The sequence below is a fragment of the Lampris incognitus genome, chromosome 13, assembly GCF_029633865.1.
Source record: "Lampris incognitus isolate fLamInc1 chromosome 13, fLamInc1.hap2, whole genome shotgun sequence".
Classification (NCBI taxonomy): domain Eukaryota; kingdom Metazoa; phylum Chordata; class Actinopteri; order Lampriformes; family Lampridae; genus Lampris; species Lampris incognitus.
The window spans coordinates 45,879,683-45,907,528 of NC_079223.1; the positions used below are offsets into that span (position 1 = coordinate 45,879,683).

General features: G+C 49.6%; 1 protein-coding gene across 1 annotated transcript; it reads left to right on the forward strand.

Annotated features, from left to right (window-relative positions):
* Positions 1 to 6,540: 6,540 nt before the first annotated feature.
* vstm4a (V-set and transmembrane domain containing 4a) lies at positions 6,541 to 27,440 on the forward strand. The gene is made up of 8 exons (XM_056292183.1): positions 6,541 to 6,706; positions 8,490 to 8,960; positions 21,747 to 21,800; positions 22,400 to 22,507; positions 22,594 to 22,627; positions 22,713 to 22,861; positions 24,725 to 24,792; positions 26,630 to 27,440. The coding sequence occupies exons 1-8, from the start codon at positions 6,658 to 6,660 to the stop codon at positions 26,780 to 26,782; spliced, it is 1,086 nt and encodes a 361-aa protein (XP_056148158.1). The 5' UTR covers positions 6,541 to 6,657; the 3' UTR covers positions 26,783 to 27,440.
* Positions 27,441 to 27,846: the final 406 nt, after the last annotated feature.

Genomic DNA, 27,846 nt, shown 5'->3' on the forward strand with positions numbered 1-27,846 from the left:
AAAGAGGAGGAAGAGAGAGCCAAACAGAAAGGGGAGGAAGAGAGGAGAGTCAAACAGAGAGAGGAGGAGGAGAAGAGAGCCAAACAGAGAGAGGAGGAGGAGAAAAGAGCCAAACAGATAGACGAGGAGGAGAGGAGAGTCAAACTGAGAGAGGAGGAGGCGAGGAGAGCCAAACTGAAAGAGGAGGAGGATAAGAGAGCCAAATTGAGAGAGGAGGAAGAAAGGAGAGCCAAACAGAAAGAGGAGGAAGAGAGGAGAGCCAGACAGAAAGAGGAGGAAGAGAGGAGAGTCAAACAGAGAGAGGAGGAGAAGAGAGCCAAACAGAGAGAGGAAGAGGAGAGGCGAGCCAAACTGAGAGAGGAGGAGGAGAGGAGAGCCAAACTGAGAGAGGAGGAGGCAAGGAGAGTCAAACTGAAAGAGGAGGAGGCGAGGAGAGTCAAACTGAAAGAGGAGGAGAGGAGAGCCAAACTGAGAGAGGAGGAAGAGAGGAGAACCAAACAGAAAGAGGAGGAGGAGAGGAGAGTTAAACAAAAAGAGGAGGAGAGGAGAGCCAAACAGAAAGAGGAAGAGAGGAGAGCCAAACAAAAAGAGGAGGCAGAAAGGAAATTTAAACAATTAGAGGAGGAGGGGAGGAGAGCCAAGCTGAGAGAGGAGGAAGAGAGGAGAGCAAAACAAAAAGAGGGAGAGGAGAGGAGAGTTAAACAAAAAGAGGCAGAGAGGAGAGCCAGATTGAAAGAGGAGGAGATGAGAGCCAAACTGAAAGAGGAGGAGGAGAGGAGAGCCAAACTGAAAGAGGAGGAGGCGAGGCGAATCAAAGAGATTGTAGAACAGCGCCGAGTTGCTAGAGAGGGGGAGAGAAGGAGGGCAAATGCGATTGAGGAGCAAATGAGAGCCAAACAAAAAGGGGAGGAGAAAAGAGCCACTCAAATAGAGGAGGAGCGGAGAGAACAGCAGAGAGAGGAGGGGATGGCAGCTCAGAAAAAGGAGGCAAAGAGAACCTCTGAAAAAGAGGAGAATAAGAAAGCAAACCAAAGAGAAGAAGAATGGAGAGCCAAACAAACTGAGGGCTGGGGGAGAAACAGACAGTCAGAGGAGGAGCACAGGGCCATACAGAGAGAGGAGGAGAGAATGGCAGCACAAGAAAGGCTAGTCACTCTACAGGAGAGGAGTGCTGAACAAAGAGAAGAAGAAGACGATCAGCTGGCAGTGCAGGGTGAAGGAGACAAAGGATCTCAGGAGTTGAAAAGAGTGTCAGAACAGAGGAGGGATGCCCTCCAGTATTATTCTATCACTTCAATAGAAGGAGAGAGGAGACCCAAAGAGAGACACCTGCACTCTCCGTTGCCCTCTGAAAGAAGAGCGGAGCCTCCTTCAATGGCAGTGCTGACTGAAGACTCCTACAGCAGGCCGTATGCTCCTCCCTCCCCAGCGCCACACTTCCCCCGCTCCAACACCTCCTCTCCTGCTCCGGGAGCCAAGCCCACCATGTTCAGAGTGAAGGACAACACATTCAGAGGCTCCTCCCTCACCAAGTCAGTCAAACCGCGCTTCTACAAGAGCTTCGGAGACGACTTCCGGGTCAGCTCGCCCCTGGAGGCCTGGAGGGGGTCAGATCGAGCAGACGAGGAGCAGGACAGAATGAGAAGCAGTTCTGGAACTCCTCTCCATCACGACCCCCCCATCACCATCGGGTCAAACAGACTTCCCTCTGTCAAAGAAACGTCCTTGCTGCAATCAGTGGCGTCGTCGCAGGCACACCCAGTCGAACACAAAGCTTACTCCAGGAGAAGCATCGCTCTGGATGAAGACGACTCCCACTCCATCATCAGCAACCTGTCGGAGGACGTGGAGAGCTTTGCCACCAGTGCGGCAGACCTGGCGGAGCTGAGGGGAGTATATGATGATGACAGGCCCGAGTCAGCCTGCAGTTTCAGCAGCGATGCCTCCCGTTCACTGGGACGACCTCCAGTCGTGCCCCCAAAGAGCGAGAAAGCCTTGCGGAGGGCAAAACGACTCGCCACGCGGAGGATAAAGAAGGAGCAGTCAAAATCAGCCACAGAAATGCCTACACGGATGGACAAGCCGCTCTGCACCATCGCTGCCTCTCCCTCCTCTCCCACTGAGCTGCCCTCCTCCAACCGCCATGTTTTGGCTTCCCCCCATTTCTCCGCCCCCATCTCCCTCGCTCATGCCCCCACGACGGGCTCTACAGCGCCTCCCTCTCTGCCATCTGCTTATCGCTCCTTCCATGCCTCCCCTCACACCACCGCCCCCGTCTCCCTCCCAATTACCTCCTCTCATGCAGTTACACCTGTCTCTCTCCCAGTTGCCTCTGCTCACCTCGTTACCCCCGTCGCTCACCCCAGAACAGTTGCCAGCGTTCCCTCCTCCCCGACTCTCCACCATGCCGGCCATCCAGTGCCGGTGACGCAGTACCGTGTGGAGCCCAGTTTTACCCAGCCCTTCCCGCTGACCCAACGCAGGGTGCTGCAGGACCCTGGGTCAGGGCAGTACTTTGTGGTGGACCTACCTGTTCAGGTGAAGACCAAAACCTTCTTCGACCCTGAGACTGGGAAGTATGTCCAGCTGAATGTGCGACAGTCAGCCCAGACTGGTTCTCTACCGCAGTCCCAGTCTGGACGGCAAGTCCACCCACAGCCAAAACTACAATCACAGCCGCAACTACAACCACCACAGCAACCACACGTGCAACCACAACAGCTACAACCGCAACCCTACTCCCAGGTTTCTCCAGCTGGTAAGCCCTATGTACGCCACCAGGGCTACCAGGGTTACCCCCAAATCAGCCAGACAATGCCAGTTTCCTCCTTGCCCCCCCACAGGTCATCCTCGGGAATGTCAAGGCCCGCAACACTGCCCCAAAACCCTGAAACTACCAGGGAGATCCAGAATTACGGATACGTGGAGACTGACTTGTACGGTGAGAGACACAGCCCAGACCAAACTCCCTACTTGGACACCGCCTACGACACGGACAAAATAGCGAACACGGATCCAGCTCGCCACACGCACGGCGAGCTGGATCCGCTGACGAACAGTCAGCTTGAAAGCAGCTCCATGTACGAGAACGAAAGCTCGGCTCAGTCCACGCTGGAGTCGCGGGATATCATAACCATGGGCGAGCTGGAGGACTTCATGGAGCTGTCCGACTGGTGACAACGGAAGATGGGCAGCCTCGGCTGCAAATGGCTCGATAGTGCGAAAGGGAACTAATGTCTCGGTACACGCCGGGAGTTTTTCGTAGCTGAGCAAAGCATTCGATGAAATGCAAAGACACTCAAAGGCACAAAAAAAACCACATTTTATATTAGATATTGTACAATATGTAAGTGATACGGTTGTATATGTGACTCGTTCAAGTGAAACGTTTCTGATTTATTTTCGTGTTGGTGTAGGCTACTTCTAAAGGAAACGCCGCTGAGAAAGGCGGTGAAATCGCTGCTGGTTGTATCTCGGCACGATGGAGGTGGAGCGGTGTTAAGCTAGCTATCGATTGTGGTCACAGATGTGTTTACCATTCCATTTGTTTTTGTTGTTGGGTTTTTTTTTCCTGAAAATGAAATGCAAAGGACTTTACTAGTGTATGTCAACTCATTGCCATACCCAGATAGCAAAACTGCTGTGGCCCGCACCCGTCCCACACTCCGACACTTTCATCCGGCCCACATACCGCGTGGAATGACGACACTTGGGAGGTCCGCTCGTCCCAGACAGCAAAATGAAACTGGGCCAGATCCGGGCCAGATGTATCACAGCAACTGGCGCGGATCCGCAAAATGGATCTGCCCCAGTGTCTTTTTGCACAATGGGCCAATACCGGTGCGGATCCACTTACGGATCTGCACCAGCTTTGGGCCGTAACTGGCCCAGATCCATGCCATAGCTGTGAACTTAAAAATGGGTTCCAACTTTAGGAGGCCGCACTCTGGCCAGAGGCACGGGGCAGTCTAGGAGCGGATGTGATTCCTATGCAGATCTGCCGGACTGTGGGCGGATCCGGCCCAGTGTCAGGTGCTATGAAGGTTCTGTTTGCCAGATCTGGGCCAGAACCAAGCCATAGCAATGTCGCATGTGCCACATATTTGCCAAAGGCGGCCCATATTTGTTTTGTGATATTTGGGCCATATTCACCATTTACCACACGGGCCACTTCAGGGTCACATCCAGACTACATGTTGCCCAGAGCAACGCATCTTTGCCAAAAAAGGCCCACATTTGATCTGGCATATTTGGGCCATACTTGCTATTATACATGTGGGCCACTTCAGGCTCACATCCGTTTTGTCAGGGCCAGAAGAAGGCCATCGGTGCCACATCACCGGATGAAGTGGTCCACATCCGGATGCTATCTGGGTAAGGATGTAAGTGTATAATGGTGCGGAAAACAGCAAGAGTTTGTCGTGTTTGAGGATTCGCAGAGATGTCGAGGCTGCTGCAGAGTAAACACTACTCGCTGGCTGGTGCAATGTTTCGTTCTCTCGCTTTTGTGGAGAAACGACAATCGGCATTTTTTTTGTGATGCATGAAATATTTTTAAACCCCACGTGTCAATTAAAGTTCTGCCAAGTGCCGTGCAATAGGTTTTCTCCACTCAACCGCAGTGCCAAAACAGGAAATGCAGATGATGTCATCATTTCTGGATTTCCCAAAATAATCCAAATGTTTAAGTGGGGAAACGTGTGACGATTTTGTTCTGTCTTGCTGTGAAACGGATGAGTGCAGCATCCTCACTCAATAAAAGCACACTTCATTTGGCAAATTCAGTTTGTCCAAACGACTCATCTGTTTGAAAGGGTACCGTGTTATCGTTAATGGATAAACAGTCAAAAGGAGACCGGAAATACTCGTTTCTTCTTCCTGTTTTGCTGTTGGACGCCCGGAGATAGTGGAAGACGGGGCGTCTCGCTCTGCACCGCTTACGGTTTCCTTCGTCTGCAGGCCACAAAATGAGGTCTCTCCACTTGGTGCGTAAAACAATTACAAATGTTGATGGAGGGGGAACGGCGATGTGCCCTGAGTGGCCTCGCAAACATAAAAGAAGAGAAGAAGATCTCGCCGTAACCACCGGCTTGTGTGGGTGTCCCCCTAATTTTGCCTGAAAATGCCTTTGTCTTGGATTTCCCTTGATTCACAGACTCAGATCAAATGTACACATCTGTGAAAGTGAACGCTTGCACAGCAGAGTCCCCCCCCCTCCCACCCCCACCCCCACCCCAAGAAGCAGTAGCCTGCTTCGGCCACTGCAGGGCAGAGGAGAGCAGAGCTGGCACCAGCCGGGGCAAAGGTTGGCGTTGACGGGGAGAACATAAAGGAAAAACTCAGCTAAAGCCCAAGAAAACGTTACAGTCGAACAAGCGTCGAGCGCTTCAGTGACGTCGTGTGACCGGCTTGGCTTTTTTTCTTCCACGCAAACCAAACTCACTCCCCTTTAGCTGCTGTTAAGACTTCACAGAGACAAAATGAGGGGCTGCTCCTTCATCCCACATGATTTATTCTCCTTCGAAAGGGAGCAAATCTTTACGGAGACGTTCCCGCCCGGCAGGCCTGAAGGGTTAACGTGTGTTGTGTAATTGCGTTTGGCTTTGGCAGCGCTCGCAGCGCAGGCAGCGAAGCCCTGCCTCAGCAGTTTGGCCTGCCCAATAAAGCAGCGGGCTTCATACCACTGGGACAGCCTGACGACCACAGCCAGAGACAAGCCCATGCCACTCGCCGCCCGGCAGCCAGACACGGAGAAGTCCCGCCGCACAAAGCACACGCACGGTTACACACGGCTACACAAAACACGCACGATGCATGAAAGTGCAAGTGCGTACACATGCGCACACACACACAATTACATAGATACACAACACACACAATTACATACATACACAACACACACAATTACATAGATACACAACACACACAATTACATAGATACACAACACACACAATTACATAGATACACAACACACACACACAATTACACAATCGCATGCATGCGTGTTCACATGCAGACACAGTTACACACGCACTGCACATGCAGGAACACACTCACCGTGCTCACTTTTGCGGTCATCGGCCTCCTGGTAAAGGGTTCATTGAGAGATTCTGCAGGGAGACGAGCACGAGCACGAGCTCGAGAGCCACTCGGGGATGTGCAGGTTCTCGTTGCGTCTCGGAGGCTGTGGACAAAGGGGGATTCTGTGTTCAACCTTTTTATTGTGGGCATCTCATAAGTATACACAAATTTCTCTTTCTCACAGACACACACACACACACACAAAACCATGGGATTTGACCAGTGCTCCAGAGTTCTGGGCTTCAATCCAAGACTCCTCACAGGAACACAGGAAATGACATTTCCTACGTTTTGCAGGACAGCGAGCGAGAGAGAGAGAGAGCGAGAGAGAGAGAGAGAGAGAGAGGGGGGGGAGAGGAGAGGAGGAGAAGGAGTACTGGGAGAGGGTATAGTGGGTGTTTCTAAGTGGGAACAGAGCGTTTACTGTTTCTTATTACACACAGCAAGGAGGAGAAAGGGGAGAGGAGTCAATGGTGGGCAAGGACTCCGGTGGCGAGGGCAGTGTTTTGAATGTGGCTGCTTGTGCGAGTGCTGTGTAGAGTTGTCTGAGTTTATGGATCCACTGACTGAGGAAAATGTACTTCGCTATAGTGATCCTTGTCCTGACTAAGGCTCTGCTCACAGGTAAGTCCACCTCCACCCCCCCCCCCCCACTGCTTGCAAAGAAAGACAACCAAAAGGAGAGAAAATGAGAAAGAATCAACACCCACGTTATTGCTAATGATCCCTTTTCTGCGCAACAACTGCTGTAAGCCGAGGGGAGCAATCTCCGAGTGTGTACTTTACAGTTTAATACTGGACTCGGGGTCAAGTCAACACAGGTACGAATGAAATGCGGAGTCGACTCAGGATTTTTTGCCGGCGAGAGAAAAGCTGAGTGTGACTCGCGCTCTTAACGTGTTGGTTTGTGTCAAGTGTCCTCTGACGTTTGTGGACAGGACCTTCTGCGTCCATCAGTTGGGGGGGGGGGTGGTGGGGGGGTTTGTCCGCTGAGTTTTGTGTTTGAATCCCTAACTCCCTTTGCTGCCTTCGATAGAAACGTCACGTGAAACTGCACGCTGAAGGAGATTTTTTTTGCCCGACGCACATAAACAAGAGCGAAGCGGCGTTGGAGCCCAGATGGTCCCTGTTATCTGGTCCTCTTCCTCTGAGCCGGGGTGCGCTGCGCTAAGAGACAAATGTCTCCCACCTGCCGAGCCCCTCTGATCGGCCATGTTGTGTCCAGGCGTTGTTTCTGCTCCAGGAGACCCGATCCAGGTGGCAGAGACCAAATAAAAGGCCAAAAAAAAAAAATCCGCCTCAAGACCCAGAAGGCCCCCCCCCTCCTCCTCTAAAAGCACTGCCCTCCTGTGCTTTCCAGTGACTAGATACCAAACTCATCTGACAACCTGACGACATTCCGCCTTTTCTCCCCCTTTGTGCGGCGTAAACGCTGCGGAGCTGCAGAAGAGCAGCGGTTGAGGGTGTGTGCGTACAAGCCCACTTTGTCTAAATGCTACAATTATGCTTAATTGGCAGGATATCAAACATCTTGAAGAAATGAACTCTTGCACAGGAGGCATTTTCCATATAGGGCAGATGACTACAGTTTCTGACTCTTGATGGGTTTTTTTTTTTTTTGAAAATAGGGGTTAACATGACGTGGAGACTCTACCGAGATCACGCCTCGCACAAACTGGACTGAAGCGTGTGTGTGTGTGCGTGCGTGTGTGTGTGTGTGTGTGTGTGTGTGTGTGTGTGTGTGTGTGTGTGTGTGTGTGTGTGTGCATGACTGGATATGTGTTATTAAGTAAGTGAGGAAGTAAAACGTCCTATCCGTGTGTTTGGAAGTGCTATATATACACAAAGGGCCTCACAAAAGCATTGAAAGTAGGGGGCGTCCGGGTAGCATAGTGGTCTACTCCGTTGCCCACCAACACGGGGATCGCCGGTTCGAATCCCTGTGGTACTTCCAACTTGGTCGGGCGTCCCTACAGACACAATTGGCCGTGTCTGCGGGTGGGAAGCCGGATGTGGGTATGTGTCCTGGTCGCTGCACTGGCGCCTGTTCGGGGGGGAGGGGGGGGGATAGCGTGATCCTCCCACGCGCTACGTCCCCCTGGTGAAACTCCTCACTGTCAGGTGAAAAGAAGCGGCTGGCGACTCCACATGTATGGGAGGAGGCGTGTGGTAGTCTGCAGCCCTCCCCGGATCGGCAGAGGGGGTGGAGCAGCGACCGGGACGGCTCGGAAGAGTGGGGTAATTGGCCGGATACAGTTGGGGAGAAAAATGGGGGGGGGGGGGGGATAGATAAATAAATAAAAGCATAAAAAGTTGCAATGATATAAATATATTCATACAGACAAGCAGAAAACACCATAAAGAAGGAAAAAGGGTCAACAGAGCTGTGTTCGTCTTTTACAAACAGAGGTGTGCGACGCCCTGAACGTGACGGTGACCCCTCGGCCCGTCGTCATGGTAACGGAAAGCGACAACTTGACCCTGTCCTGCCTGGTGTCCCAGAGGAAGAGGAACAGCAGCGTTCTCGTCCTCCGCTGGTTCTTCTCTCCTCCGCCTCCTCCCGCTGCTGCTCCCACTCTCCCGCCTCCACCTCCGCCACCTCCACCGTCCCCGCCGCCACCAGCGCCCCGGCCCTCGGAGCTCCTCATCGTCAAGCTGGGCATCAAGAAAATGAAGACGTACGGGAACTACACCCGCAGTTTCTCCCAGCCTAAGTTCTGTCTCTATGAGGAGAAGGAGGTCGAGATTTACCGGCTGTGGATCCTCAACGTGACAGGGAGGGACCAGGGCTCCTACACCTGCCGAGTCCAGGAGATCTACCGACACAGGAACACCTGGAGGGCACTGTCCAACGGCTCCAGCTCCGCCCAACTCATAGGTGACTGAACAATGTGCCTCCACACACACACACACACACACACACACACACACAAGTGTGATCGCTCTCTTTATCAAGACAGCTTTTCAGAAGAAGAAACAAATGACACAACTTGCTCAAAAACGACACAAATTAAAACATAAAATCAAAGAAGGTTGAATCAGTCCATCTGGATACAACGTTTACCGACGGGTACGTTTCATCACTCAACTAGGTGACCTCTTCCAGGGGTGGGGAATCTTATCCAGAAAGGGCCGGTGTGGGTGGAGGTTTTTGTTTCAACCAAGCAGTTACACACCTGATCCCACAAATCAGCCAGGACAGTCTTTGCCAAGGAGCCTGATTAGGAGACACAGGTGTGTAACTGCTTAGTCGGAACAAAAACCTCCACCCACACCGGCCCTTTCTGAATAAGCTTGCCCACCCCTGTAAACTGACTGCAGGTATCCCCACCCTTATAAACAATACAGTACGATACAGTTGCATGACGAGCGAAACCAACAGTTTCATATGCAAATATGGGCGTGGCCATTAACTAGAGTTTCAACGGCCATGTGTACTATGCACAGAGGATTTGGGGACGTTTGCAATCACAGCATTGTAAGATGACAACAGATGTACTCTTAAGCCCCCCCCCCCCCTCGGTTCAGGGATGGTCGTTCCCTCTTCACATCGATGGCCTCTTTGACTCCCCGTTCAAACCAGTGCACATCCTCATCCTTGAAAGAGTGGCCACTGGCCTGTAGATGGTGTAGACTGTGGAGTCCTGGCCTGACGTGTTAACTCTTCTGTGTTGAGTCATCTTCTTGGCCAGTGTCTGTTTAGTTTCCCCAATGTACAAGTCACAGCGATCCTCCTGGCACTTAACCACGTACACTATATTGCTCTGTTTGTGCCGGGGGACCCAATCCTTGGGGTGGACCAACTTCTGGCGCGTGCAAATCTAGCATGCTCCATAAGTTATCCGACCATCTAAAGGAATAACTATTTTTTTTAAAACTGTGTTGCACACGCCTTTGATTATTTCTTAGTTGCTTTGTGTAACTGTCGAGTTAAGCCGGGACCAGACTACACAAATTCAGCCCCATTCTGACACAATTTTTGTCATCGCAGACAAATTTAGAGGGTCGGACTGTTGTGTTTCTAAGGGACCACTCGAAGACACCCGTCTGTTGGTATACGCTTCTTTACTTGAACAACCCACGTCATACTCCTTCTCCCCACTTACAGTCACTTACATCCTATCTTGTCCTCTAGCTCCCCCTACTGTCCTCCAACTGCATCAACTCAAGACATCACACGGACCCAATTGACCTTTCGCAAAGTACCGCCCCAGAACGGTGCTTGTCCAATCTTACCTTAGCAACGGTCCGTCAAGCTTTCAAACACAGAACAACATGCTGAAACGGTGTGCCTATGGGACCTGCATATCGGATACTAGATATCTGAAAAGTTTGGAGGGGGTGTCATTTTCTTTCCCTTCCCGAAACCCAGAACGCAAGAAGCACAATGTGGGCAATAGATTTGGCAGTATAGCAGACCCCATGGCCAGCTTAATCCATCCAGAATCAACAACAACACCTGTCTGCTCCAAGCTAAGCTAGCTACTAGCTATTATTGATAGCTAATACAGCTAACGTATCATTACTGTTACTTTTACCCACACAATGCGCTGATTTCTTCCTTCATGTTTTTGGTGTTTTCCGGCTACTTCCTGGGTAGTTCTGAAACGCTTGACGGGCATAGCAACAGTAACTAAGGGGGGCGGGACTTTGCGAAAGGTCAATTACGAACGTCGGGAATGACGAACGGGCATCTTAACCGCGTGTAGTGTGACATAATCAAAGAACAGTGACGGGGCATCTGGGACGCCCCACGACACCCCGACGAAAAGTCCAGCACGTCAGAATGTTTGATATTTTTCTGCCTAGTCTTGACATCTCCTATAACGTGTTCCTTGTCGTTGACCAATAGGATGACAGAGTGCTGTCTGGCGCAAATATGTAAACAAGGCAAAGAGAAAGAGGGACGCTGCTGGCGCCCGGGTAGCGTATAGGTCTATTCCGTTGCCTACCAACACGGGGGTCGGCGGTTCGAATCCCCGTGTTGCCTCGTCCCCGCGCTTAAAAGCATATCAGCTCCTTCACGCCTCAGGGCGCAAACGCTTCCGATGGCCTTACGGTCGCTCCATCCCACTTCTGACACCAATGTAGCGAATTCGGGGGGACAACGCAACCACAGGAACTGCCGCGGCCGGGAAGCGAACCTGTATCGCCCGCACCGCAGGAGACATCGCTAACCGCTAGACTAAAGGGTCGAGCCAGCGGCCAGCGTGTCTTCTTATCCATGCACGTTACAATATATATATATAACCGGGCGGAAATATACTAGTGCAAACTACTAATAAGACACGTTAGCCCCTAGCTAGCTAACGGGTCTAAGCCTTTAGCCGAGCGGTTAATGATGTCGCCTCGTGGTGCAGTACACCCCGTATCGAATCCCGCACCGGGCAAGAAAATAACCGGTTACACTAGTGTTCCCGAGCATATTTCTGCCCGCTGCGGGATTCGGACCAGGGTTGTACTGCACCACGAGGCGACATCAGCCCCTTTGGTCGAGCTAGGACGACCCCTTGGCGATCGGCCAGTGAGTATTTTTAGAAATTTACAGCAGTCACCTTCTCCCGGAAGCGCGCCGTCGCGCTTCTTCATTGCCGCGATCCGAAGAGACTTATTAGGATCGGCACGCTTCCGGATACCACCGCTGCCACCAATGTAAGCGAGCAAATATCCGCCGGCTGCGGGATTCGAACCAGGGTTGTACTACACCACGCGGCGACGTCGACCAAAGGGGCTGACCCCCTGGCAATCGGTCAGTGAGTCTTTTTTAGTAGTTTACACTAGGTTATCATTCCCCAGCAGTGGTGGATCTAGAGATTTTTTCCTGGGGTGGCAAAGGGGTGGCAAGACTGTGTCCCAGAGGTGGCAGCTGCCACCCCTTGCCACCCTGTAGATCCGCCCCTGTTCCCCAGTAGCACTGGACACTAGCACTAGCCACAACAGCGTCCACAATCGTTGTTTCTTTCTTTCTTCTTTTCCACATAGCGTTTCTGTGGCCATGACTGAGAATTTCTTGACCCTCCTCCCCAACGTCCCATGAACTCGCACAAGATCGTGCAAGGCAGCGTACGATGATTGGTCGGGGTCATACCTGAAGTGTTGCCAGTCTCCCGGCCAAGACACGGCAAGGATTTATGGCACTGTGATTGCTTAGTCTGACATTGTGACCATCGTGAAAGACAAACATATCGTGTAGTCTGATTAGCTGCTTTGTGTAACTGTCGAGTTGCACGGAAATTAGGTTGCACGAAATCTGCGACCTGCGACTAGTTGCGTGAAAGTCCCCCTGTGTAAAGTCAGCCCAACGACAAGGTTAAAAGAGAGAATGTAGCTGGAATCGTAGACCTTTCCGTCTTTCTCTACCCTGTTGTCATGTCTAAAATTGTGTCGTTTCTTTTTGGCGGGACCGGCTGGCGGGCCAGCTCTACAAAGGCGGATGTCCCTGACGGACTGCGCAATCACATTAGCGCGACTGAGTGATCAGCTTGGAGGACTTTCTGGCTGCAGCCTGCAGAATGGGGCGGGGCTCAATGTCGAGCATTTAATCCCAACCACCCATCCCCTACCCCAACCCTGTTTAACCCCGCCCAAACCCATGAAATCGACGGTTTAACCCCGCCAAATTTGAGCGCGGTCGCCTCACAGCAAGGTCCTGGGTTCGAAACCCGGAGTTGTCCAACCTTCTTTTTTTGGGGGGGGGGGGGTCATCCCAGGTCGTCCTGTGAGGAGTTTGCATGTTCCCCTTGGGTGCTCCGGTTTCCTCCCACAGTCCAAAGACATGTAGATCAGGTGAAATTGCCATACTAAATTGTCTCTAGGTGTGTGTGTGTGTGTGTGTGTGTGTGTGTGTGTGTGTGTGTGTGTGTGTGTGTGTGTGTGTGTGTGTGTGTGTGTGTGTGTGTGTGTGTGTGTGTGTATCAGCCCTGTGATGGCCTGGCGGCCTGTCCAGAGTGTCTACCCGCCTGCCACCAAATACTGCTGGGATAGGCTCCAGCATCCCGCGACCCCAATTGGGATAAGCGACTTGGATGGATGGATGGATGGATGGATGGATGGATGGATGGATGGATGGATGGATGGATGAATAACAATCACTCTGTGACAAAACACACAAATAAGACAAAAAGAAAGCATGTAATTCTCAAAGCAACTGCAAAGGGTGAAATGCACCCCTACCTGCGCTGCCAAGCAAATAGCCTCTCGGTGCTCACATTCGGCATGGAACTGGCACCTTTCTATGCAAAACAGCCTCATTGCCAAAAAAAAGTCCAATCCACAAACACCAACGCTAATAGCCACATGCATTTAGTGAAAATTATTAGCGTCTTCTTAGAGTTGGTGGTCACTGATGCCCAGACCTTTCAGTGGTCATGGCAGCAGTGATTGCAGCCAGGTGAAGGCGTCGACATTCTGGGCGAGCTCATGAGCTGATATTTTGCAGGAGAATATCCCTTTTATCTGGGAGTGCCAATAAATTCTCACATGTGGCCCCAATCCTCATCCGTAGTTTCTGATGTGTCCGCTTGTTTTTCTGGGTGGTTGGTTAGTTGGAAACATGATTCATAGGCGTTAAATTTAGCTCCATCCCCAGATAGCATCTGGATGTGGGCCACTTCAGGCAATGATGTGGCACTGGTGGCCTTCTTCTGGTCCTGACAAAATGGATGTGAGCCTGAAGTGGCCCAAATGTATAATAGCAAATATGGCTCAAATGTGCCGAATCAAATGTGGGCCTTTTTTGGCAAAGATGTGGTGCTCTGGGCAACATGTAATCTGGATGTGAACCTGAAGTGACCCGTGTGGTAAATGGTGAACATGGCCCAAATATCACAAAACAAATACGGGCCACCTTTGGCAAATATGTGGCACATGCGACATTGCTATGGCTTGGTTCTGGCCCAGATCTGGCAAACAGGAGCGAACCGCCCAAGTGCCACCATTCCACGTGGTATGTGGGCCGGATGAAGTGTTGGGTGTGGGACGGGTCCGGGCCACAGCAACTTTGCTATCTGGGATTGAACCGCTGCAAAAGCATCTACTTTACAATGTTAAGTGTCCGATAAGGATATGATGCAAATAATATGTAACATTCGCTACTCAGCTGAAAATGTGGAGTCGGTATTAGGTCCACTTCCAGTTACAAATTTAAAACACTAATCTTGTATTGTTCTGCTCACAAAGTTACATAACCACTGTTAAGTATTGTTTAATGTGGGGGATTCGGGTAACGTGATGGTCTATTCCACTGCCTACCAACACGGGGATCATCGGTTCAAATCCCGGTGTTGCCTCCGGCTTGGTCGGGCGTCCCTACAGACACAATTGGTCATGTCTGCGGGGTGGGAAGCCGGATGTGGGTATGTGTCCTGGTCGCTGGCTCCTCTGGTCGGTCGGGGTACCTGTTTGGGGGGGACGGGGAACTGGGGGGGAATAGCGTGATCCTCCCACACGCTACGTCCCCACTGGTGAAACTCCTCACTGTCAGGTGAAACGAAGCGGCTGGCGACTCCACATGTATGGGAGGAGGCATGTGGTAGTCTGCAGCCCTCCCCGGATCGGCTCCTGGTCGCTGCACTAGCGCCCCCTCTGGTCAGTCGGGGCTCCTGTGCGGGGGGAATAGCGTGATCCTCCCACACGCTACGTCCCCCTGGGGAAACCCCTCACTGTCAGGGGAAAAGAAGCGGCTGGCGACTCCACATGTATGGGAGGAGGCATGTGGTAGTCTGCAGCCCTCCCCGGATCGGCTCCTGGTCGCTGCACTAGCGCCCCCTCTGGTCAGTCGGGGCTCCTGTGCGGGGGGAATAGCGTGATCCTCCCACACGCTACGTCCCCCTGGTGAAACCCCTCACTGTCAGGTGAAAAGAAGCGGCTGGGGACTCCACATGTATGGGAGGAGGCATGTGGTAGTCTGCAGCCCTCCCCGGATCGGCTCCTGGTCGCTGCACTAGCGCCCCCTCTGGTCAGTCGGGGCTCCTGTGCGGGGGGGAATAGCGTGATCCTCCCACACGCTACGTCCCCCTGGTGAAACCCCTCACTGTCAGGTGAAAAGAAGCGGCTGGCGACTCCACATGTATGGGAGGAGGCATGTGGTAGTCTGCAGCCCTCCCCGGATCAGCAGAGGGGGTGGAGCAGCGACCTGGATGGCTCGGAAGAGAGGAGTAATTAGCCAGATACAAGTGGGGACAAAAAGGGAGGGGGGGGAGTATTGTTTAATGTGTGTGTCTGTGTGAGAGTGGTTGACTTTGTGTGTACATGCAGGAGACAACGGGCGGCAAAAGCACTGAAAAGCAATAAAAATGTACAACTCTTTAAGAACAGAACAGACAATTTTGCAAAAAGGTGCTGTGCATCTTTGCATTTATGACACTGTACCCTTGTCTGGTTAAAGAAAGGTCTTCAATCCTAAGGACAGTCTGTCAACACCAGTTAAACAGAGCATTAAGGAGACGTGTCCACTGCACATCTCTTGCTGGTGACGAAAGGCACGGTCTGGGCAATGGCCAACCCAGAGAAAATCGGATTTCTGGTATTAATTCATTGAAAACATTTACTCTGGCAACCCCTCTGTGTGCTTTCCCGAGGAATCCCCAACTAGACTGCAGCCTTACACACCCTCGGCTGGGGTATGCCGTCTCCTGAATGTCATCCAGAAATGGAACGAGAGGCAAAATAGAAGGGAAAGCGAAAGTTTTGAAAACAGGGCTTTTTGTTAAAAGAAATACCGAGCACGTATCCTCCCCCCCCCATCTCCTACTGGGCCATTTGCTGTAAGAAGTGCCTGTCTGTGTTTGAGCCTGACCCCAGTCCTCTGGCATTTCCATCTCAAAACAATGAGCTCACACGGCCAAACCGCACTCAACAATATAACTCTGTTTGAGCTCGAGAAGCCAAAGGTGAGCTGGTCCCGAGTTGGCTTCATCTGCAGAGACTCCGGACAACATGACATCAGCATCCTGGTTCTGTTTAAATGCGACCCTCAGGATGAAACTGACTCCAGAACTCGGTTGCATCTGAGGCTCTTTTTGTTTCTCTCGAGGCCTTAGCAGGATTCGTCAACGAGCAGCACAACCAAACTTGGTGGATGAATGCATTTTCTTCTCTGAGCACTTCCGCTTTGGCGTAGTCTTGTAAAAGCAGAGCTAGAGGTTGGATAAAGCGGTTTTGCTGGCTGAAACACTATCCTTTCTCTAATGTAAATGTTCAAATGTGACAGTTTGATCTGCAGAGAGCTTGTCTTTCAAATACGGAACCACACCAGACCACCGAGTATAAAAATCTCTGGAAAGACAACAGACACATACATGGTATCTCCACTAACACAAAGAACACCTGTAATTGCTCAAATCTATTTTGCTGGGTGCAACTCTAAAAAGCCAAAATCTGGGATACAAATTCGTACAAGACGACGACAACGCCCTGCCCTATATCCAGGGCAATGTCCCACGGAGGAAGCCACTCAACCTCAGGCATCTCTGACATGCATTGACCACATAAACACAAGAGTTGAGACGATGCGGGCAGACGACGGAGAAAGAAAGTTGGAATTGTGATCCGTGGAACCCCCTGTGTGGAGATCCCAGAGCAAAGACCATGCTCGACTGAGACAGCCCCGCTCTGATGCATCTGAAACAGCAGTGATCAGTTTCAGTGTACTCCCTCATAGCCATAACAGCCATACTTTGGCATTCTGTGCTTTAGGTTTGCTTCTACTGTCAGGTGCTCCTCTTTCAGAGTCGTCTGCGCAGCAAACAGAAACCGAGCTGCATTTAAAGAGCCTGGTCAAGGTCCAGTTGTACCTTTCCCTGCCAAGTTGTGGTTTTTGGAGGACAGTCGTGTTTGTGTGTATAATGACTGCTGAACGCAGGGGAAAAAGACAGATCTTAAAATGTACTTGACATTTCTCTGCTTCCTGTGCGTGGTCGCAAAACCTTGTTTGGCATCTGGTAGAGCGCACACATCTGTTAGGGCCCTGAACCCCAACGAGTGGCCCGCAGGCCAGGTCTGGCCCACGAGAGCCAAATGTCTGGCCCGCGCCGACACACTGGCACTAATGCACCTGTCACAATATGCGAAATAAAGTGCGTGCTGCTCTACTTTATTTTGACCTCAGCCCACGCCGTACACTTGACCTATGCCGTAGAGCATGCATAGACGTAAGACGTACTCCGCGCTCTCGACAACCCTTGCCTAGACAGAGCCACTCAGCTAAGTCACAGATAAATAACTGTCCTAGACGTCTGGCTGGCATGGCGGTCTTGCCTACCAACACGGGGATCGCCAGATCGAGTCTCCGTGCTACCTCCGGCTTGGTCGGGCGTCTCTACAGACACAATTGGCCATGTCTGCGGGTGGGAAACCGGATGTGTCCTGGTCGCTGCACTAGCGCCTCCTCTGGTCGGTCGGGGCACCTGTTGGTGGGTGGGGGGGACTGGGGAGAATAGCGTGATCCTCCCACGCGCTACATCCCCCTGGTGAAACTCCTCACTGTCAGGTGAAAAGAAGCGGCTGGCGACTCCACATGTATCGGAGGAGGCATGTGGTAGTCTGCAGCCCTCCCCGGATCGGCGGGGGGGGGGGGGGTAGAGCAGCGACCGGGACGGCTCGGAATAGTGGGGTAATTGGCCAAATGCCATTGGGGAGAAAAAGGGGGGGGGGAATCCCAAAAATAAATGAATGAATGAATAAATAAATAACTGTCCTAAACGAAAAACATGGCCTGTGTGAAAAAGCGGAAAGTCGACCAGGAAAACTGTCAGTTTAAATCTGACTGGACTGATCAGTTTTGTTTTATGTTGTTTATTTTATTTCATTTTATTTATTTATTTTGTTTTATTGGCGAGGACCACGTCAATGCCAAACCGACATGCTCGATATGCATGGAGACCGTCTGCAAATCAGATAATCTTAAGCGCCACTTCAACACGGTGCATGCTGCCAGTTTTAATGCCAACTAGCCTACAAAGTCAGATCACCGCAAAAAAACAACAACATAGCAAATATGATAACGTCACACAAGCACTCCGTTTCTACTATCTGTAAATCAACTTCGGCACGAGAGAGTGCAACAGCTGCACCATTGCATGTGTCATGGAGCCTTGGTAAAGCTAAGAAGCCATTCACTGATGCTGAGTTGATTAAAACGCGTGCAACTGATACGGTTGGCGAAGTTTAAGGCCTGCTGAAAAAACAAGAAAACGGTTGTGGAGCTGTTGGCGCAGGTGCCATTGTCGTCTAACGTGGCAACAAGAAGAGTAGAACCTGTAGCAGAGGAGTGTTTTTCCAATCTACTCACCGATTTGAAGAAGGCAGAAGCCACATCACTAGCCATAGACTCGTCCTGTGACTGAACCGATATTGATCAGCTATCTGTGTTTGCAAGATGTTTTGATGGGAAGACCTTTCAGGGAGAGCTACTTTGTTTACTACCTCTGCCTGGGTGCACAACTGGGGAACTCGTCTTTAATGAATTAACACAGTTCTTTGAGAAGAACGGCTTGGATGTGAGCAAAATTGTGTCCATTTTCACCAATGGGGCTCCGTTAATGGTGGGACAACACAAGGGCTTGGTAAGCAGGCTTGTCGCTGCTAACCCAGCACTCTTAGCATTTCATTGCATTACTCACAAATCAGTGTTGTGTGCTAAACTGTGTGGGGAAATGAAAGAGGTGATGGAAACTGTGACGAGGCTGGTACATTTTGTTGGCAAGAGTTCTAGTCTACAACATCTACAACATCACCTTTTCAGGATATTGCTGGAGGAAATGTCAACAGAACACAGGGATCTTTTGCAGCATTAGGATGTTCACTGGCTGAGCAAAGGCCGTGTGTTGGAGAGGGTGTGCGACCTGTGCGATGAGCTTGTGTCATTTTTATTCAGACTGTGGAGCCAAAAAGTCCAACAATATCAGAGGTCTTTAAGTGACTTTAAGGTGATGGCGTATGTTATTCTTTTGTGTGACATCATCTCTCATCTAAAGCACCTTAACCTGCAATTACAAGGCAAGAACACACTGTTGCGGACATGTGCGAGGCGGTTGAATCTTTCCGTTCAAAGCTGAACCTTTTAAACAGACATTCACAGGAACAAGTTGCACTTTCCACATCTGTGGGAGCATTGCGAGAAGAATGAAATGCGGGAGGATCCAGCAATGGACGATTTCATGACGAGCCTGGCAGAAAACGTCAAGGAATGATTTGAAAGCTCCCCTAAACTCTCAGTAACATCCTCTTCTTCCTGAGACAGCCGTTCTCCGTTTTGGCTGGTGGCCAGTGGACTGCAGAGGCCAAAAGGCTGGTACCTTCCACAGAGGAGGCAACTCTTCAGATGTAGATCTTGGCGATAGGAACATCTGATTTGCTCAAACCACAACAGAAGGATGTTGGGGTGAGTGACTTTTGGATCAACATGGTTCCCTAAGCTCGATTCAAAAACACGAGAGCTATTGCAATGCTGCCACTCACAAGTTTCCCCTCCACGTATACACGTGAGTCATCGTTTTCTTCAATGAACTCTATCAAGAACCAGGCAAGAAACAAAACTCTCCAATGCACATCTTGGCCAGTGCCTCAGGCTTGCCACAACAGGATACAGGCCCGACATCAGAAGGATTGCCTCATCTCGTCGCTCTCATGTCTCCCATGCACTGACTGTTGAATGAACATCCATATATTTTTGTCCATTTGTCCATAACTAAATAGCTGGTTTTGGACTTGTTTATTTTCAAGAGTGCATTTTCTTTCTTGCGTGACCCTCAACACAGGCTTTAAGAATCCCAGACCTAAATTATACTACTACCACCACCACCACCACCACTACCACTAATAATAATAATAATCATAATAGTAGCAACAACGTCTGCACATAAAACAACTTTTGCGTGCACAGTGGAAACACCCCCCCCCCCCCGGATGTTTTGGCCCTTGGCTTGGCATGCATGACATGATTTGGCCCTTGGGGAAAACTAATTGGGGAACCCTGTGCTGGGTAGCATGTAAGATGATGGCTGTCTGACAGCATTCAGTGTGTCAATCTGTTAACGTCCAGTAGAGTGTACTCATCAGATGTGGAGTCAAGCATGTCGTTAAACCAAAACATGAAGAAGGTCAGACTTGTGGTCTCCTTGAGCAGATATCAATGTTCACGTTGTCAAAACAAGTCAACTCTTTACACCGCCTCAACAGACGTCTGAGACTCTTATAGTTGACACACCAGGTCAACAAATGGACTCCCTTTCCTACGCTGCTGTTGCTACTTTCCTGGTGGTATAAATTCTTCACTTCTGAGTAACATGTTCCAGGACAAGGCACATACTTTGGGGCTTACTCCAGAAATGAGATGCAACAAAAACAGTATGTTATCCTGAAGCCAGTCTTATCATCAGAGCTGAAGCAGAACACACATCACTTCATAAACTCTACTGTGGCTTTCTCCCCACTTAACAGTGATCAAATAAAATGCTAATCTTCCTAGATAAAGAGGAAAATATTAGAAATAGCATTTTAATCTGCAAACATAGAGATGTGTGACTGATACGTTTGGTCACCACACGTGGCCAATGCAGTATACCGAAATCAGTATACCACAGTATACCGGTGCATACACTTCAGTGTAGTAGACAAGGACATGCCAAGTCAACAATGCACACAAACACACACATGCACACACACTGCCTGTTTGCAGCGTGTCTCTGTGATTCAAACCAAAGCCAGACGGCTCAAACTTGAAGCGGCGCCATGCCAGCTAAGTTGCAAAGCACTTGTCTGACATGAAACTGCTCTGTGAACATATGATGTTATTCCTACATGCCCCTCACAAACCATCAGTGCTGCTGGTTTATCTTTTTAATTGTTGTGTCAATCATTATGTGTTAAAAAGACATGTTAGAAACTCATTATTGGGGGGGCAGAGGGTGGTGCAGTGGTTAGCGCTGTCACCTCACAGCAAGAAGGCCCTGGGTTCGAACCTTGGGGCTGTCCAACCCTGGGGGTCATCCCAGGTTGTTCTCTGTATGGAGTTTGCATGTTCTCCCCGTGTCTGCGGTGGGTTTTCTCCGGGTGTTCCAGTTTCCCCCACCATCAGAAAGACATGCACGTTATGGTTAATGTTACCGTCAGTGCCCCTGAGCAAGGCAATGGAAAGACGAACTGGAGTTGGTCCCCGGGTGCTGCATGGTGGCTGCCCACTGCTCCTAGCTACACAGCTAGGATGGGTTAAACGCGGAGGAATTTCTGTTCACGCTCTTCAGACACTACTCAAAAGCCCCATCTTTGGCACTACTCAACTAAGTCCACTAAGGAAACAGCCAATGTTAATAATGAAAAGAAAATGTATATAGGGACTACTTAAAAAGTACCTATAGATGTACATAGGGCGTAGGGGAGCACTCTACAGCCTCACATTGTCCAGGATTTAGATATAGCCATGCCTGTGTGTGTGTGTGTGTGTGTGTGTGTGTGCGCGCACGTATGTCCGTGGTTAGACTCTGTATGACAGCGGTTTGGATATTTCTAGAAACCACTGAGAGTGTCTGCTGTATTGGGTCAAGGGCCTCAGACAACAGTCATTTTAAAAAGATACATGAATGAGGCTGACTTGTTCTGCCCTTGACATTGTGCACTCTATTGCTGTGCTGTTTGCTCACTCTTTAAGGCAACTGTTTCTCCACAGTGCACTTTACCCATGAGGAAAGCAGCAGCGAGGGAGTGTGGCACTTGTTTGCAGGTACTGTTCGTTTGCCTTTATTTCATTTTGAAAAACAGTAGGAAGGCTGCTGGCCCTGATCTGGTGTCTGCTACCCTGAAAAATTGTGCATATGAACTTGCCCCTATTTTAATTGAGATTTTTAACTGGGCCAAGGTGGCGCAGGGGTTAGCAGGCGCCTCACAGCAAGAAGGTCCTGGGTTCGAACCCCAGAGTAGTCCAACCTGGGGGGTCGTCCCGGGTCGTCCTCTGTGTGGAGTTTGCATGTTCTCCCCGTGTCTGCGTGGGTTTCCTCCAGGTGCCCCGCTTTCCTCTCACAGTCCAAAGACATGTAGGTCAGGTGAATCGGCCGTACTAAAGTGTCCCTAGGTGTGAATGTGTGTGTCGGCCCTGTGATGGCCTAGTGGCCTGTCCAGGGTGTCTCCCCGCCTGCCACTCAATGACTGCTGGGATAGGCTCCAGCATCCCCGCGACCCTGAGAGCAGGATAAGCGGCTTGGCTAATGAATGGATGTCTCAAAAAAAATGACCTGACTGCTCCTGATGCTTCGGCTGGACATGTCTTGTCAACCTGTCTGTCCATCTGTCAGCTGGACATGTCTGTCTTTCTCTTCTCTCTAGACGTCTATCTGTGTGTGGCGCTGATCTGCTCGCTGGGCCTTCTGACCATCTTCTTCTTCTCGCTAGTTCTGACTTGCCAGTACATTCACAGCAGACACAGGCTCAAAGGTACACGCACGTTGTTTCACGCTGCCTAATTCCTCAGATCAATATACTAGTGTCTCAGCTTCTGATTCTTAAATCACTCTCCGCAGCCAGTTACATCCTGGTGAAGTGCCCAGAAAGCAGGTAAGAAACTCATCAACGAGCTGCCTCAGTGCTACAGTAGCTGTAGGCTGAGTAGTAAATTGGTAATCCTCGGCTCTGTTTACAGCTCAGGAGAGACTGTGACTAGCTCCGTCAGCTCCTCTGGCTCCTCTCCCAGAGCACCCAGGAAAAAAACCAGACGAAAACCTGACAGGAAATTAACCCCATCCACGCCTAAAATACCAGAGGAGCCGCCACCAGACATACCCCCTAAAGGTAAATTGTTATTACAACGTGCTGGAATACAAATGCATTGCAATTGTAATGGAATTGTTATTATAATGTTCATCTCTGTCTTAAGATGGTATTAATTCATCATTATACAAGCAGGGAACGGGACTTCTAGGGCACTTTGAATCACAGGCCATTCATTCTGCAGCAATAACCAAGTATTATATGACTAAAATAGATGTAATTGAACAACGGCAACTGGTAATTACTAAGTAAAACGTGGATATAATAGGGGCTTTTCTATAATTCTAGTTTTCTTCCTTTTCATAATGTGCTGCTAAGTATAATATACATCAATCGCTGCATGGGATAAATTCACAAATCTCATTGTGCCAAATACACGTATTTTGAATCCTTTGTGTCGCAGCGATAAATGGTAATTAACTGTGAAACTTTTTTTAATGACTTTTTTATTGAAATTTTACAGTCAACATATTGTATATACAGATATGAAATCGATGTTTATATTTACATAGAAAAAACAGCAAGCAAATTTTAACATAGAACAAAAAAACCCAAACGTTATTATCAAAATTATCTGTTAAGCTTGAATAGAGGGTGAATATTGAATGTCCTGCTAAGTAACACAACCGTAGTGGACAACAGCATCACGTCAACGGCACATGATGATGACAAGGGAGCGAACCAGAGATGAAGAGAAGCCCCTATTTTACACTTATTCAGTAATTACCAATCACCATCATTAAATTACACCTATTTTTAAGTTCCCAAGTTATCTCTGTGTAACAAATGGCCTGCAAGTTGAAGGGTTAACTATTTGACGTGAGAGGGGTGTCCGGGTGGCGTGGCGGTCTATTCCGTTGCGTACCAACACGGGGATCGTCGGTTCGAATCCCTGTGTTACCTCCGGCTTGGTCGGGCGTCCCTAATTGGCCGTGTCTGCGGGTGGGAAGCCGGATGTGGGCGTGTGTCCTGGTCGCTGCACTAGCACCTCCTCCGGTCTGGTCGGGTCGGGGCGCCTGTTCGGGAGGGAAGGGGACTTGGGGGGAATAGCGTGACCCTCCCACGCGCTACGTCCCCCTGGTGAAACTCCTCACTGTCAGGTGAAAAGAAGCGGCTGGCGACTCCACATGTATCGGAGGAGGCACGTGGTAGTCTGCATCCACGTAGCAGCAGCATCTTCAAGGTCTGACGTGGCCCGAAAACGACAAATGCTGCGTGACTCCTCGTGGAGATGAAATACTAAAGGCACAGCTGCGGCATGTGGCGCAGACGAAGCCGAGACTTGAATGCAACGTTTCAAATCTACTCGAGGATGAAACTTGCCGCTGTGTTCGAATAAAAATCCCTCTGTCAGTGTTGTTTTGTCCTGCCCCCTCTCGGGGGCCAGAGGCAGAATTAAAACCCGCGTGGGGGAAACAATCCAAAATCAAGGAGAATTAAACATCTTCAGTTTCATTCAGGGGCGGATCTACAGGGTGGCAAGGGGTGGCAGCTGCCACCTCTGGGACACAGTCTTGCCACCCCTGTTGCCACCCCATTTATAAATCAGATAATACGTTTTTAAAGTATATTTTATGTACATGCATGGTGAAGGTCAATGAGAGCCGCACCAAACTCATCTCAAACAGAAGTCGCCGATTTAGAATCCCCCCTCCCCCTCACAGGCGCGGATCTACAGGGTGGCAACAGGGGTGGCAGTTGCCACCTCTGGGACACAGTCTTGCCACCCCTTTGCCACCCCAGGAAAAAATCTCTAGAACCACTACTGGTTTCATTCGAAGCCGGTTGTGTAAAATGAAATCGACTTAAAACGTGACGTCGAGGTTCCGGGTCTGTTCTTCCAAACTACTTTCTGCTGATCCCAGTTTCTGTTCTGTTTTCCAGCACCCGTTGTTAAACAGAAACCTCAGAAGCCCAGAAGATTAAAGGCTCAACTTAAGAGTTCTGCAACGGTGAGACTGATTGCTCTTGGTCTTTTCACCTCACCCACCTGATCACACTATCGGCCAATTATGACCCACGGCAAAGCTCGTTTGCTGCATTTTCCATTCCATCCTTTTCCAGGACTTTCCAAGGACATTTTCGATTGCTTTTGCTTGGATATACAGTCCAAATTTTGGCGCACCAATCACAGTATAGGGTTTTTCTTCATTTTTACTAAATTTCACTTTAGTGCCAAATGAAAAAACGTGTTGGAGTAGGGGGCATTTCAACATGTATGTTACTTAATTAATCAAAATGGTTTTGGAAAAGAAATTGCGAAACAGGCAATCCCTTCAAGATTTTGAAAAAGATGTTTTTCAATCAAGGCGGCATGGTGGCGCAGTGGTTAGCGCGGTCACTTCACTGCAAAAAGGTCCTGGGTTCGAGCCCCGGGGTTGTCCAACCTTAGTGGGTCGTCCTCTGTGTGGCGTTTGTATGTTCTGCGCGAGTCTCCTCCGAGGGCTCCAGTTTCCTCCCACAGTCCAAAGACATGTAGGTCAGGTGAATCGGCCGTACTAAAGTGTCCCTAGGTGCGAATGAATGTATGTTTGTGTGTCGGTCCTGTGATGGACTGCCGGCCTGTCCAGGGTGTCTTCCCGCCCAATGACTTTTTGGGATAGTCTCCAGCGACCCTGAGCAGGATAAGCGGTTTGGATAATGGATGGATGGATTATTATTTTAGTTGGTTTGGTTACACAACATTCTGCCCGAACCTCAAGCACTGAGGTGACATCTCAGCAGGTAAAAAGACGATTTTAAAATCTTTTACAATTTTCCATGGCCTCAATCACATTTCCAGAACATTCGATCATTTTTATCATTCCCAGGTGTTTTTCCATGACAGTATAGATTTCCAGGTTTCCTGGGATGTGTGGGAACTCTGGTCTGGGTTAAATCTTTCTTTTTGTTCCAATTTATTTAATGTTTGCAATTAAAGATCAGTTTTCTGATCTATACACTTGAGTCACTGAGACGCACGCAAGACGGAATTTTGCTCACAACACTGCTCGATCATCTACAGAAGTTTATTACTGTCTCTTTATGGAGTCATGAGGCTGGTAATGCTATTAAACTTTATTGCTTGTCCAAAAAAATTATTTAGAATCCACTGCTGTTTTCATACTTAGATTAAAGGTGTCGTAAAATTATAGCTCGATAAGTCATATTAAGACCAAGGATTTACAATAATACTACCGCTTGTATTCATCTGTATTAAAGTAAAGCTCTCTAATTGGCTGGTAATTCTTCGGATTTGATTTGCTGGAAAGTGAATACGGTTAAATCGTCTTGCATGAAGCGTTTGACTCGATCGGTGCTTCCTGTGGGACCCGAGGTTGTTGAATAGGATGCCTATTGTACCGAATGCTTTCCTACTAAATCAAACAGGGGTTCCACAAAGCCTATAAACAATTAAGAAACACTCAGAAAACAAGATATTGTAGCGAATTCGGGGGACAACGCAACCACAGGAACTGCCGCGGCCGGGAAGCGAACCCGTCTCGCCCGCACCGCAGGAGGCATCGCTAACCGCTCGACTAAAGGGTCAGACCCGCGAGCGAGCGTGTCTTCTTATCCATGCACGTTACAATATGTTCACAGAAAGGCTGTTGGTAGAGGAAGAATACTCCCCACATTGACTGGGGATTATTTTTTGTTATGTACGGACCTAAAAAAAAAAGCACTCGCAGGACAAATGTAATCCGTATTTACGTTTCTTTTCCTGAATGATAGGCTCAACTGTTTATGCTCGAATCCTCTCGTCTATTCTCCTGCCTATGTTTATGTTCCCTCTCCTACTTCCTCCAGCCGCGGGCGTCGGAGGAGGACAATCTGACCTACGCCGAGCTAGAGCTGGTGAGACCCAGGCCCGATCCCCCGGCCTCCTCGGGCCCCGACCCCGCTGGCTCCTGCCCAGACACAGTGTACGCTCAGATCCTTTTCCAGGAGAAACAGCTGTAAACGCGACAGCTCCATGTCCACGGATGTTACTGCACCTCCTTGGCAAGCGCAGAGACTCAGTCATCCAAATTGAATTCAGCGACAGCCTCTATTTATAAAACTTTCATCTGGACATCATCTCTCCCTTTTCTTCGTTCATAAGTATGCTACAGCCTCCGGCGGAAAGTGTGATCGGTGCTTTGCCTCTGTAGAGTCCCCTTCCACCGCCACAGATTTCTGGTTTTAGTCGTGCGGCGCCTCACGACCCTGGCTTCTAACTCACTGGCATTTCTCACGTTTAAGCTGTACCATCTGTGAAGATTTGTAGGGGGGTTGTGACCCCTCTATAAATGTTTGTGAGTGCATCTAAAAATATACACTGTTGTAAGATGTTAAAGAGTTTTAATGTTTTTAGATTCACATTATAATCTTCGTTTGTAAGAAAACTGTCAATATTTTTTCTGCCCCCCCCCCCAATCCTCTCTCAGCCTCTCCCTCGTATTATGTCACTGGGTATTGTCCATGTGGTTTCATTTGAGGTCGGATTTCACAGAAACTCCATCAACAGAGAAGCGAGTAAGACGTGTTCTATCACCTTTAACCTGCTCAGACAAATGACTCTTTAGATAAAAGCTTCGAAGTGTTTCTGTGTCAGCTTGCTTTTCTGGGACGTTGGTTGGCTAAGAACGTGCCTGAGACGAGCTAACTTTAGCTCTGTTGAACCGGTGTTGGCCTCAGTTTTACAATGTCAGTGTTAAACGTCCAGTCAGGATGTGATGTAGATAAGACGTAGTTAGCCACTCCATTGAAAACGTACAGTCGGTACCAGACCTACCTCCAATTACAAAATTTAAGATAACGATACCGTATCTTTTTGTTCATAGGCGGCATAGGGCATCGGGTAGTATGGGGAAGCTAATATAATCGGTTACTTTTTTGCCCGGTGCTGGATTCGATACGGGCCGTACTGCACCACAAGGCGACATCACTAACCGCTCGGCTGAAGGGTCAGACTCGTTAATGTGTCTTATTAGTAGTTTACAGTCGTCACCCTCGCCCGGAAGCGCGGCCTCGCGCTTGTTCTT